Source organism: Equus asinus, chromosome 20 (genome assembly GCF_041296235.1).
Source record: "Equus asinus isolate D_3611 breed Donkey chromosome 20, EquAss-T2T_v2, whole genome shotgun sequence".
NCBI lineage: Eukaryota > Metazoa > Chordata > Mammalia > Perissodactyla > Equidae > Equus > Equus asinus.
Window position 1 is genome coordinate 13080298 of NC_091809.1, and position 13142 is coordinate 13093439.

The window sequence follows — 13142 nt, forward strand, 5'->3', positions numbered from 1 at the left end:
CGAGCAGAGAGGTGGCCGCGGCCGGGAGACGCGGAGTGAGGTCAGGAGCTCGGCCCTTCTTTGTCCTCAGGTCGCTGCCCGGCGGACGCCTTCGCCTGCGGGAACAGCCAGTGTGTCACTAAGGTGAACCCCGAGTGTGACGACAGCGTGGACTGCCCCGATGGATCCGACGAGGCCCGCTGTGGTCAGTCCGCCCCTCTGGGACGTGAGCGTCCACTTGTCCTCGCCCAGCGGAGCTGTGTGCGCACAGCCCTTCATTAATTCCCCCGGCAGCAATAAGTGACGACACGCGCAAAGTGCTTCCGACCCGGGGAAGCTCACTCAAGCCTCGGTGTCCGGCTTTGCGGTGGGGTTGGTCACGCAGCATGAGCCCCCGTATGGCGGGCCACAGGCGTACAAATGTCCTGGGGCCACCATGACAAAGGGCCTCCGACTGGACAGCTGAAACAACAGAAACTGGCCCTCTCCCGGGTCTGGAGGCCAGAAGGCTGAGATCGAGGTGTCGGCAGGGCTGGTCCCCCCGCCGGGGCCGTGAGGGAGCATCTGGCCCGTGCACTCCCCTAGCTGCCGGTGGTGCTGGCCTCTTTGGCGTCCCCTGGCTTGTAGGAGCGTCTCCCCCATCTCGGCCTGGGCCCGTCTCCCCGTGTGTGTACCTGCGTCCAAATGTCCCCTTTTTATAAAGACACCAGTCACTGGATTTAAGGCCACCCTAGTGACCTCATCTTAATTTGATCACCTGCCAAGACCCTTTTCCCAAATAACAGCACATTCCAAGGTCCTGGGGTTTAGAACTTCAATGTCTATTTGGGGACACAACTCAACCCATAACCTCAGTCTCCAGCCTCTCCAGAGGTCGCGCTGATACCCACATGGCCCCTGTATCCCCCCGTCCATCCACCCCACTGTCACATAAACCCTAGGCCGTGACACAAATCCCCAGGTAAATGAAGACAGTCTTCTCAGGCGGGACATTGCAAGAGCTTAGAGGTTTCTCCCCTTCCTGGGGGCCCGGCTGGCCCTCTCTGTCTCGCAGACTGCGGCTTGCAGCCCGGCTGGAGGACGGCGGGCAGGATCGTGGGCGGCGTGGCGGCGTCCCCGGGGGAGTTCCCGTGGCAAGTCAGCCTCCGAGAGAACGGCGAGCACTTCTGCGGGGCGGCCGTGGTCGGGGCCCGGTGGCTGGTGTCGGCCGCCCACTGCTTCAACGAGTGAGCCCCACGTAGCCGGCCGCGTCCCTGGGTCCCGCCTTCCCTCCCGCTCTGGGGACGCCACCGACCAGGAAAGGTGGCCAGGAACGGTGGCGTCCCCAGAGCCCCTTGGAACTCTTTCTTTCTTCCTGTCTTTTCCTTTTCTGTTTTTTTTTTGTCGAATCTGAATACATTAAATCTTGGTAAGCTATACATAACATAAATTTGCCATTTTAACCACTAAAATTGAGCGGCGTGAAGCACATTCACACTGTTGTATAGCCGTCTCCACCATCCGTCTCCAGAACTTTCCATCTCCCCAAACTGCAGCTCTGTCCCCATGAAACACTGACTCCCACCCCTCCCCCAGCCCCTGGCCCCCCATCCACTTTCTGTCTCTGTGGATGTGGCTCCTCTGGGGACCTCCTGTGAGTGGACCACACAGTGTGTGTCCTTCTGTGTCCGGCTCACGTCCCTGAGCATCAGGTCCTCCAGGTCCGTCCACGTGGGAGCAGGAGTCAGGATCTCCTTCCTTTTCATGGCTGCGTAATATTCCAGGGTGTGGATGAACCACAGTGTGTGTGTCCATCATCCATCACGGACACTGGGGTCGCTCCCACCTTTTGGCTGCTGTGAACGTGTTTTGAGTCCCTGTTTTCAACCCTTTTGGACAGAGACGTAGGAGCGGAATTGCTGGCTCACACAGTCATCCTGTGTCTAATTTTTGGAGGAACCGCCATCCACTTTCCCACAACCACTGCCCCGTCTTCCATTCCCACCAGCCGTGCACAACGTGCCAACTTCTCCACGTCCTCAGCAACACCTGTGCTTATCTGTCCTTTTGATTCCAGCCGTCCCCGTGGGTGTGAGGCAGCGTCTCATCGTGCTTCTGATCGGCACTTCCCTGATCATCGGTGACATTGAGCATCTTTTCCTGTGCTCATCGGCCATTCATATAGCTTCTTGGAAGAAATGTTCATTCAGAGCCTTTGCCCTTTTTTTTTTCCTTGAGGAAGATTAGCCCTGAGCTAATATCTGCTGCCAATCCTCCTCTTTTTGCTGAGGAAGACTGGCCCTGAGCTCACATCCGTGCCCATCTTCCTCTACTTTATATGTGGGACACCTACCACATCATGGCTTGCCAAGCGGTGCCATGTCCGCACCTGGGATCCAAACCAGCGAACCCAGGGCCGCCAAAGCGGAACATGTGCATTCAACCGCTGCACCACCAGGCCAGCCCCCCAAGGACATTTTTAAAAATTGTGCCATGTCACCCAGTATTCAATCCATGTTCAGTTTTCCTCAGTTGTCCCAAGAGTGTGTCTTAGAGTTTTTTTTTCTTTTTCTTTCTTTCTTATTCTGATAAAATTTACCATTTTAGCCACTTTTACGGCAGGAAGAGTTGTGACGTTGAGCTGAGAGGGGGTTGGGGACAGGCCCTGGAGGGAGGCTGGGCGCTGAGGGCGGAGGGGACTGGGGCCGTGGGGCTGGGCTGTGCAGCCCCCGGACGCCCAGGACCTGCCTGGGGCCAGGCGGCCAGCGACCAGCGCGGCTCAGGCGACGGGCTGGGCGGGTTTGGCCCCGGACTCTGCTGGGAAGCGTGTTGTCCTGTGGACCGAGCGTGGGATCCGCGAGGCACATGTCCCTCGGGGCCGGGATCAGGGTGAGGAGAGCAAGGCATTCGCCTGGGGGCAGCGATGCGAGGGGCCGCCCCGAGGCCCTCCGTCCTCCTACGGGGGAGATTTTCACGCCACCTTGTAAAACATCCAAGTGACGGCCGGGCGGCCCGGTGGTGCAGCCGTTAAGTTCACATGTTCTACTTCAGCAGCCCTGGGTTCGCTGGTTCGGATCCCGGGTGCAGACATGGCACCGCTCATCAAGCCATGCTGTGGCAGGCGTCCCACATATAAAGTAGAGGAAGATGGGCACGGATGTGAGCTCAGGGCCAGTCTTCCTCAGCAAAAAGAGGAGGATTGGCAGCAGATGTTAGCTCAGGGCTAATCTTCCTCAAGAAAAAAAAAATCCAAATGAATGCAAGAGAAAAAAATCCTCGATGAACAGAACATCCGATTTTAGAATGAAGACCTGATGGGCCAGGCCGGGGTCCGGGGAAGGGGAGGGAGGGGAACGGGTGGGGTGCCGTGTTTACGTAAAATGTCGATATTGTGTTCATCCTGGAGTTTTTTGCATCCATTTAGATGTTTCACAAGTCGGTGTGAAAAGACGCTTTCTTACAGGGCCGGCGATTTGGGGCGCCCCCTGAACACCCTAATCCCAGCCCCGTCGGATCCCGTCTCTGCTAAAAAATGGGTTTTAATTTTTCTGCATTTATTTTGATTTCTGACGATGCTGCGTGACAACATTATCTGGTCTGGATGACTCAGTTTGGGGGGCGCCCCCTTAGCATTTTGCTCCCTTCCCCTCCGTGGTCCCCTGAGCTGTGGTGTGTTCTCCCCCCACCCACCCCCCCGCAGATTCCAAGACCCCACGGAGTGGGTGGCCTACGCGGGCACCACCTCCCTCAGCGGCTCGGAGGCCAGCACCGTGCGGGCCCGCGTGGCCCGGATCGTCACACACCCCGCCTACGACTCGGACACGGCCGACTTCGACGTGGCGGTGCTGGAGCTGGGCAGCCCCCTCCCCTTCAGCAGGCACGTCCAGCCCGTGTGCCTCCCGGCAGCCACGCACATCTTCCCGCCCCGGAGGAAGTGTCTCATCTCCGGCTGGGGCTACCTCAAGGAGGACTTCCGTAAGTGCCCGTCTTCCCGCGGCCCCGCCGGAAATCAGGCAAAACGCCGCCCGGCCTCATTATCCGCGGGTTCTGCGGTTACCGTCCCGCCTCATTATCCGCGGGTTCCCCGTTTGCGAATTCGCTTACTCGCGAACGTCGTTTGTTCGCAGCCGCAATCGGACGCTCGCGGGAACTTCCCTTTGCCGCCGCGCGCAGAGGGGTGAAGATTTTGAGTCGAGGACGCGCACGTTTCCGGCTGAGCTGGAACAAGGCGACGCTCTGCCTTCTTGTTTCAGCTCAGGCTGGAAAGCAGGGTCCTTTTCGCGGTGTATTTTCTGCCGCATTTTTTTTTTTGTGCATCTTTGTGCTTTTGGGGGTCGTTTTGCTGTGTAAAATGGCCCGCTCGCCGAGTGCTGGCCAGCGTTTCTAAGGACAGGAAGGCCGGACTGCGTCTTAGGAAAAAATACCCATTATTTGAGTTTCGCTCAGGCTGTGAGTTCAGGGTCAAGGAATCGACAGCGTGTATTAAATAAGGCGTCTTCAGACAGAAACGCGCGGGACAGAAGGTCGTGCGTAGGTCGGTTAATGACAATGTCGTAGCCGGAGGCCGGCAGGACTGTCCCCCTGGGACCCCCGGGGAGCAGCGGGTCCATATTCGCTAATTCAGTGTTCCCGGCGACTTTATGGAGCAGAACCGCAGGGAATAACGAGAATCGACCGTACTTTGATGCTCTGCGCCTGTGCCGTCCGCTATGGGGGCCACCAGCCCTGTGGAACGCGGCCGGGGCGGCTGAGAAACTGAGTTTTACGTTGTATTTCATTTTACTGAATCTCAGTCTGCATCTAAATGGCCCCACGAGGCCCGTGGTGACTGTACTGGATGGTGCGGTTCCGGGGGGAGGCGGATGCTAAACAAGATAATTGATAGTGTTGGAGGCCAGGGAGACGAATCGGACGGGGATGGAGTGGGGGAGGGCTGCCAGTTTAAACGGGGAGGTCAGGAGAGGCCTCCTTGAGGAAGAGATGAAGCAGGAAGGCAAGCACATTCCGCGGGGACAAGCATTCTAGGTAGCTGGAACAGCATGTGCAAAGGCCCTGGGGTAGGCAGCCCAGACTTGGGTTTTTCCATTCCAGCAGAGCGGGACGAGAGTCACAGCAGAAGCAGAGGAGGGGGGCCTCAGGGCAGAGCGGGTTTTGGGAGGGGGAGCTGAGGGGCCCATGTGGGGTGTCAACTTTGATGCCTCATATCCATAATCATCGGTGGAACCTTTAGTGTTTGCTAGTTTCTGGGCTGGGTGGGCAGCTGGGGAAACTGAGGCTCGGAGAGGAGATGACGTCCTTCTGCCTCCCGGCTCAGGGGGGCTGCCTGGGGCCCTGAAACGCTGCCCCCTCGTGTCTTCCCGCCCGGGCAGTGGTCAAGCCGGAGAGGCTGCAGAAGGCCACCGTGGAGCTGCTGGACCAGGCCCTGTGCGCCGGCCTGTACGGCCCCTCGCTCACCGACCGGATGCTGTGCGCCGGCTACCTGGACGGCAAGGTGGACTCCTGCCAGGTGAGCCCCAGGCCACGCCCCCTGCCCGAGGCCGCCGGGAAAGGCCCCCGGGTTCCCCGGGTTAAGAACGCAAGAGTCACGGGGAGCTGGAGCAAGATAGCAAGACAGGATGGGGCGAGGGCAGCTCAGGCCCTTCTGGGGGGACGCTGCTGCTGTCGTGAGACGTCTGCGGGCTCCAGCAGGGCAGTCATACTGTTGACTTAAGCAAGTGGTGACATTATCAAAGATCTACTGGCATAAGGAGGGGAGGGGATGTTGTTTATTTGGGTTTTAAACTGCCAGTGGTAGAACTAAAATCGATCTTTGAGATTCCCATAGTCCAATGGTCCTATTTTATTTTTACAGAAGAGAACTGGGGTTCTGACACGTGAATTATCAGCTCACGTGTGCCCCGTGAGCTCGTGGAGGGAGGTCCCCGTCCAGGGCTCCTTCTCCGACCCCACGGCTCTGGGCTTTGGCCTGGCTGCTGCTGAGGGCGTCCCTTTGTCTCCTAGGGGGACTCGGGGGGCCCCCTGGTCTGCGAGGAGCCGTCCGGCAGGTTCTTCCTGGCTGGCATCGTGAGCTGGGGAATCGGGTGCGCAGAAGCGCGGCGGCCAGGGGTCTACGCCCGAGTGACCAGCCTGAGCAACTGGATCCTGGAGGCCATCGCCACCCCGAGCAAGCCCCCAGCCCCCACTGTGGCCCCTGCGCCCGCCACCTCCAGCACCGCCTGGCCCAGCAGCGCCGAGAGCCGGGGGGTGGACACTCCCACCCCACCCATGCTGGCCCCCAGCCCTGCGCCTCGGGACCCAGTCACTGCGTCTAAGCCGCAAGGTATTGGGGGGCAGGCAGGCAGAGGGGGCGCCCACCCCCGGGGTCGGGTGGATTGGTGCTGGCTTCCCGGAGGGGGCGTCGGGAGACAGCTGTGCCTATTTTAATATCTGAGAAGCATCGTTTCTTTTTTTTCCAAAAACTCCGTACACGTGTTTGCGTGCTTTTTCCCCAGGTGAGGGGTCAAATCAGCTTATCTGTTTTTTCACTTTTATTTTTAATTGTGATGACAAACACATAACAGAAAATCGACCGTCTTAGACATTTCCGAGGGCCTCGCTCTGTCGCCTTAAGAATATTCATCTGGGGGCTGGCCCGGTGGCACAGCGGTTAAGTGCGCATGTCCCCTTTGGGGGCCCGGGGCCTGCCAGTTCGGATCCCCGGTGTGGACATGGCACTGCTTGGCAAACCACGCTGTGGCAGGCGTCCCACGTATAAAGTAGAGGAAGATGGGCATGGATGTTAGCTCAGGGCCAGTCTTCCTCAGCAAAAACAAAGAAAAAGGAGGATTGGTGGCAGATGTTAGCTCAGGGCTGATCTTCCTCAAAAAAAAAAAAAGAAAAAAGAAAAGAAAAAAGAAAATTCACCTTGTTGGCCCTGGAGCTGCCTGAATTCCTGCCCTGAGGGTCTCCGTCTGCCTTCCCTATGTGGTTTCCGAGGGCCAGGCTCTGTGGCAGCCCGGATCTGATAGTGATCCCCCTTTATGGTCCCACAAACCTCCGAGCCGATCGAAGCTGCTTCATTTCACGTCGCTTACGCCCACCGCGTCTGCACATCCCGGGATAACCCGGCTCTTCCTCGGCTCGGGGGGCCGCCCCGCGCTGCTCCTGGTGGCGGCCGGTCTGGGTCTGGGTCTGGGTCTGGCGGGCCGGGCTCTCGCGGTGCGTCTGCTCCTTTAGGACCTGTGTCCCCCACCCCAGCAGTGAGACCTCAGCACCCTTTAAACCCCGGTCTCTCCGCTGGGGTCGTGGGGACGAGGGTCCCCGCTCCGAGTGGCCCGGGCTGCCCGCATGCCCCCTGTCGTCCCCTCAGAGTGCGGGGTCCGGCCGGCCCTGGAGAAGCCCAGCCGCATCGTGGGCGGGCTGGGAGCCGCCCCCGGGGAGGTGCCCTGGCAGGCCAGCCTGGAGGAGGGGTCCCGGCACTTCTGCGGAGCGGCCGTGGTAGGGGACCGCTGGCTACTGTCGGCCGCGCACTGCTTCAACCAGTAAGCCCACTGGCCCCCCATTGTCACCAGCTGACCCCCCGCCCCCAGGGTCACAGCCGGGTGTCTGGACGCCCCCTTGCAAAGGGGGGGGGGCAGGAAGGAGAAGTGGGGGCTCTGTGGGTCGGGCCAGGAGAATCCGTCGGGGTCTTTGGGGGAGCAGCCGTGCGGCCCTTCCTCCCCGGGGTCCCCGGGGTGGCGTCCCCGGGGTGGGGTGGAGGGGGGGCACGGCAGGGGGCTGTGAGCGGCCTCTCGTCGCAGCACCAAGGTGGAGCTGGTGCGGGCCCACCTGGGCACCGCGTCCCTCGCGGGCGTCGGCGGGAGCCCGGTGAAGATGGGGCTCAAGAGGGCGGTGCTGCACCCCCAGTACGACCCCGGCCTCCTGGACTTCGACGTGGCCGTGCTGGAGCTGGCGGGGCCCCTGGTCTTCAACAAGTACGTGCAGCCCGTCTGCCTGCCGCTGGCCGTCCAGAAGTTCCCCGTGGGCCGCAAGTGCATGATCTCCGGCTGGGGGAACACGCAGGAGGGGAACGGTGAGCCCCCGCCCGCGAGCCACCCACCCGCCACTCCTCCAGGGGGTCGCAAACTCAGGCCCCCCCCACCCCCCGGGCCCGGGGCAGCTGCTGTTGATAAAGTTTGATCTGCACGCCCCCGCCCGCCCCCCGGGCTCTGTCAGAGCCAAACTGGCTGTTGGACGGGGCGGCTCTGTAAGTGGCCTCGGGGCGGGCGGGGGTCTCCTCTTCCCGGCAGCGTCCAAGCCTGACATCCTGCAGCGCGCGTCGGTGGGCATCATAGACCAGAAGGCGTGCAGCGCGCTGTACAACTTCTCGCTCACCGACCGGATGCTGTGCGCCGGCTTCCTGGAGGGCCAGGTGGACTCCTGCCAGGTGAGCGCGCCCAACGGGGAGCCGGCCGACATCCAGGCGACGTGCCCGTGTCCCTCCAGCCGCCGGCGTGGCTGCTGGCGCGGGCCTGGATGTCTCCAGCGCTCGACGTGTCCGCCAAGATGGAAGGGAGAGCGGTGTCAGGTGGCGGAGTGTGAAAACTGTGCCTTGGGGCGGGGCTGCCTCAGTTTCCCCACGGTGGAACCCCACCCTGGAGCTTGGCGGTGGAAAACAACCACTCGTGGTGATCAGAGATGTGAATTCAGATGGGGCTTGTCTATGCCACGCAGAGTCTCAGGCCCCGGCCCGATGGGGAGGCATCTCTCCTTGCATGTCTGCTCGTGGCCGCTGGCGGGATCGGCTGTGCCCTCCACGTGGCCTCCCCTCGCGGTCTCTGCTGGGCCCTCGGGGCTCCCGAGAAACCAAGGCGGAAGCACATGGCCCTTTTTTTTTTTTTTACTGAGTCGCCTGGCGTTGCTGCCCCCGGACTCTGTGGGCTCGGCCATCCTAAGGGTTCAAGGCAGGGACGGACCCCACCACCCACCCAGCGGGAGGGTCCCCACGTTCAAGGAGCACGTCGGGTGGGAGAGGTCGTCCCAGCCGGTCTTTGGAAAACACGGCCTGCTATTCGGCCTGAGCTTTATCGTGACGTTCTAAATTTTTAAAGAAATGTGTTACTGGTGGAAAAAAAAGACGGGTGGCCGGCGAGCCGTGGTTCATTCCAGGTGGTGGGAATATCCTCGAGGGTTATTTTTCTCTTTGGGGTTTTCTGTATTTTTTTTTTTTTTCCTAATCTCTGAAACGGGAGCAAGAACAAGTGAGGCTCAGGGAGGAGAAGTGACCTGCTCAAGGTCACCCAAGGTCACACGGCCAGGCCTGGGTCTGCAGCCAGGTGTCCTGAGTCCCTGTGCCCACGGTGGGAACGCGGGAGGGCACCGGGGTGGTCCCAGCCAGCCCTCTTTCCTGTTTTTTTAGGGCGACTCGGGGGGCCCCCTGGCCTGCGAGGAGACCCCCGGTGTGTTTTACCTGGCGGGCATCGTGAGCTGGGGCATCGGCTGTGCCCAGGCCAAGAAGCCCGGCGTGTACTCGCGCATCACCAGGCTGAAGGGCTGGATCCTGGACACCATGTCCTCGCAGCCCCTCCCCGCGCCACCCCCAGCCACCACGAGGACGCCCGCCACCACCAGTCAGGCCCCCAGGACGACGGCTGGCCTCACAGCTCCGGGGGTCACGGCCAGCAGACCCACTCCCCTGGCCACCAGCGGGGTGACCAGCCACCCTGCCAACAGGACCGCCACCGCCATGGGGACCACCACCAGGGGGCAGACGCCGCTTCCACACGCCCCGGAGACCACCCTGGGGCCCCAGCCACCAGGTACTGGGAGGGGTGGAGTGACACTGGGGGTGGCAGGGGTCCTGGGTCAGTCTGCGAGGTGGCCGTCACCATGTCCCACGGTCTGGGCGGCTCGGACAATTAATTGTCCCCACGCTGGAGGCTGGCGTTGGCAGGGCTGGTCCCCCGAGGCCTCTCTCCGTGGTGTGTGGAGGCCGCTGTCCCCCTGTGCCCTCACGTGGTTGTCCCCCGGTGCGTGTCCGTGTCCTCACCTCCCCTGAAAGGACCCCAGTCGTGGGATTGGGGTCCACCCTCATGGCCTCATTTACCTCAGTCACCTCTTTCAAGACCCTTCTCCAAACACAGCCACATTGCGGGGTCCTGGGGGTCCTGGCTTCAACTTCTGAATGTGGGGGCGACGCGAGTCAGCCCATCCCAGGCCCTGACAGCCGGGGACACGGGCACAGGCCGCAGACGTACGCTGTCTGGTGGCACGTGCCTTATCCTGCTAGCCCTGTCTGCTCCCATTTTACAGAGGACACTCTTGAGGGTCCCCTGGGTGCAGGGGGAAGCCCCTGGCTGGCGGGTGTCCGTGCTGGGGTCACCCGTCCACTCAGCCAGAGTTCGTAAGTCCCTCCTCTGTGCCAGGTGCCATCGTGCCAAGCTCGGGGGCAGAAGGGAACTCGAGAGACACACACACACGCTGTGACGACAGGTAGCTAGAAGGGACGGGAAGTCAGAGCAGGACAGATCTGGGGCTCGGGCAGCAGACCCCCAGGCTCCCCGCCAGGCCTGCAGGGGTGTCCAGGCGCCCCGGTCCGGCGCAGGACAGCGCGGCCGTCACGGCCGATGGCGACATGGACGGTGAGGGTGTCCCTGGGATGCTTCCGCTCGTGTCTAAAACTCTGAGTTCATTTTTATTAAACACTAGTCAGAGCTCTACAGAACAGCCGGATTTGTAGGTCGAAAATAACGGCCATGGAATCTAGGCCCTTTCCTGTGGCTCAGCCGGGCAGTCAGTCAGCAGCCCCCCGAGGCGTCCAGGACAACTAGAGAGAAGATGCTCTGGCTCCGGGGGACAGGGGGGTGCCAGGCGGCCCCGTCTTAGTGAGCTCACCCACTCCCCATCCCCCACTGCCCTGGGCTTGGCCTCCAGGGACCAAATGCCCCTCTCTGCGCCCCCACCTCGCTCTGGGCCACAAGCCCTGCCCCCACTTCTCTAGCCCCCAGATTCTGGGGGCCATGTCTGGTCTGGCCACCTGCAGCTGGGGAGGCAGGGACAAGCAAGCTCTGGGGGGAACCCCAAGGGGCAGGTGCTCAGCACACGGGGCTGCTGGTCTGGGTGGGTGGCCCGCACCTTCCTTCTCACTGCGGAGTTTCCCAGAATCCCTGCTGTTCCACATCCACGTCTGTCGGCATCCTCCCGGGGACACCCCTAGAGGCTCTGAGCCGGGAGACCTCTCTGTGCCCCGCCTCCTTCATCGCCCGCCACCCCCCCCCCCCAGGTCCCCACCGTCCTTCAGTCCACGGCTGGGTTTAACCCCACTACAGAGAAGCCGGGTGGACCGCTCACAAGCCCACAGCCCCATCACAACCTCCATGTGTCCCGAGGGGGTTTGTTCCTTTCCCTGCACATTTGGACGCGGTCCTGGCCCAATGGGCCTGACTCCCCCAGACGCGGACCCACACCCACAAGGTCAGGTTCGCGGGTTCTTTGCAGGGGGGCGGCCTGCCCACCGCAGGAACCAACAGAGGGGACAGGTGTTAGGGGATCTGGGGGCAGAGTGCAGTGCAGAGGACGCTGAATGAAACAGTCTTTACTGGCTCAGAGCAACGCAGACCACATGCCCCGGTTCTGGGCGGCCAGGGGGACCCCAGAGCTAAGACAGAGGTGCAGCAACGAGCCAGGAACCCCCTGCGGGAAGCTCTGCAGCTGGACTGGAAATCCAGGCTGAGGCGCTGGGACTCGGGTCCTGCAAGCCCTGGGGCGCCGCGCCCGCCCGGCTGTGCCTCTGCAGCGGTCTCTGCCCGTCTGCGCGGGGGGGCGGGGGGGCGTCCAGTAGGGACGCTGGGAGCAGCGGGCGTTTTGGTCCTTTGTGGCTGGCTGATGGGGCCTGGCCTCCCAGCCTGAGGACCACTGCTTTTCCAAGAGCCACAGGCTGCGCGTCCTGCCCCTGGGGGCTGGCCGGGTAGGAAGCCCCAGGAAACGGCAGCCTTGTTCCGTGTGGCCGAGGGGCTGGCTGCAGGTCCCGGATGCTCCAGGCCTCCTGGTCCTCGGCCAGGTCCCTGTGGTGTCAGGAGGGTCGAGGGTAGGGAGCCGGGCAGGTGGTCAATTGGCTCCCCTCCCCTTGTTCCAGGCGAGGACACAGCCCTTCTGTTCCCTTCTAGGGCCCGTCCCAAACCTGGGGGGCAGGGAAGGCAGCTGGGTGGCGGGAGAGCAGGCTGGGCAAGGGGGACGGCTCCCCAGGAGGAAAAGGCCTGTGGGAAGTGTCCCCAGGGGTGGTAAGGGTGGTCTCTGCCGCACCCCTTGAAACCACCGGTTTGTCTTTCCTACAGCTGTGTTCTGAAGGTGCACCTTGTGCTGGGGGGCGGGTGTCGCAGCCTGGAGAAAGTATCGGGGAAGGAGACTGGGTCACACAGGACCCGGGTACAGAGCAGCAGGAGGGCATCCGGGCAGGGGCCCAGGGTGTGCAAAGGCCCTGGGGCAGCAAGAGACTCGGCCCCGGTGGTGGCACCAAGAGATGCCTGGAGGCGGCGGTGGTGGTGGGAGGGGACGCTAGCCTGACCCCAATCTGAGGATATCGGAAACAAACTTAAATGCACTTCAAATGTTACTTGAGGAAAGTGCAGAGGCTCGTTTGTAGGACCAAGCGCCAGGTCCAGTGTTCCTGCGTGCCGAGTTTTCGAGAGGCGGACCCCACCCTCTCCCGGCGGCCCCTCCCCAGCGCGCCCACTCAAGGACTGCGCGACGGGGGCGCCCGGCGGGCTGCGCGGAGGAGGCGCCGTCGTGCACCCCGCCGACCTGCCGCTCCGATCCCCGCAGACTGCGGCCTGGCGCCGGCGGCGGCGCTGACCAGGATCGTGGGCGGCAGCGCGGCGGGCCGCGGGGAGTGGCCGTGGCAGGTGAGCCTGTGGCTGCGGCGCCGGGAGCACCGCTGCGGGGCCGTGCTGGTGGCCGAGAGGTGGCTGCTGTCGGCGGCGCACTGCTTCGACGTGTGAGTCCGCCCGCCTCCGGCCCCCACTGCCCCAGGCCTCTCCTCCTCCCGGCAGCCCTCCCCCCCCACCCCCCCCACCCCCCGGGCCCGACCACCGCGCTGGGGGCCAGTCCAGCGCTGCAGCCCTCACCAAACCCGGGGGGGTCTGCAGCCTCTCCTCGTCCCAGGCCAGGCGTGCGGGCGACATCCGGGTCTCTGGGGAACTGCAGGACACTTCCACACCCCGCCCCCCTCG

At 62.6% G+C, this 13142-nt stretch overlaps 1 protein-coding gene across 2 annotated transcripts in view; it reads left to right on the plus strand.

The window, feature by feature from the left end:
• The window catches only part of TMPRSS9 (transmembrane serine protease 9), a 44221-nt gene that overhangs the window by 29261 nt on the left and 1818 nt on the right, over positions 1-13142 (plus strand). For both annotated transcript variants that reach the window (XM_044752187.2, XM_070491675.1), the window contains exons 7-16: positions 71-184; positions 1034-1205; positions 3659-3933; positions 5328-5464; positions 5959-6277; positions 7307-7478; positions 7737-8008; positions 8226-8362; positions 9335-9734; positions 12736-12907. In XM_044752187.2, coding sequence (XP_044608122.2) covers positions 71-184; positions 1034-1205; positions 3659-3933; positions 5328-5464; positions 5959-6277; positions 7307-7478; positions 7737-8008; positions 8226-8362; positions 9335-9734; positions 12736-12907 — 2170 coding nt within the window. The remainder of the gene's footprint in view (positions 1-70; positions 185-1033; positions 1206-3658; positions 3934-5327; positions 5465-5958; positions 6278-7306; positions 7479-7736; positions 8009-8225; positions 8363-9334; positions 9735-12735; positions 12908-13142) is intronic.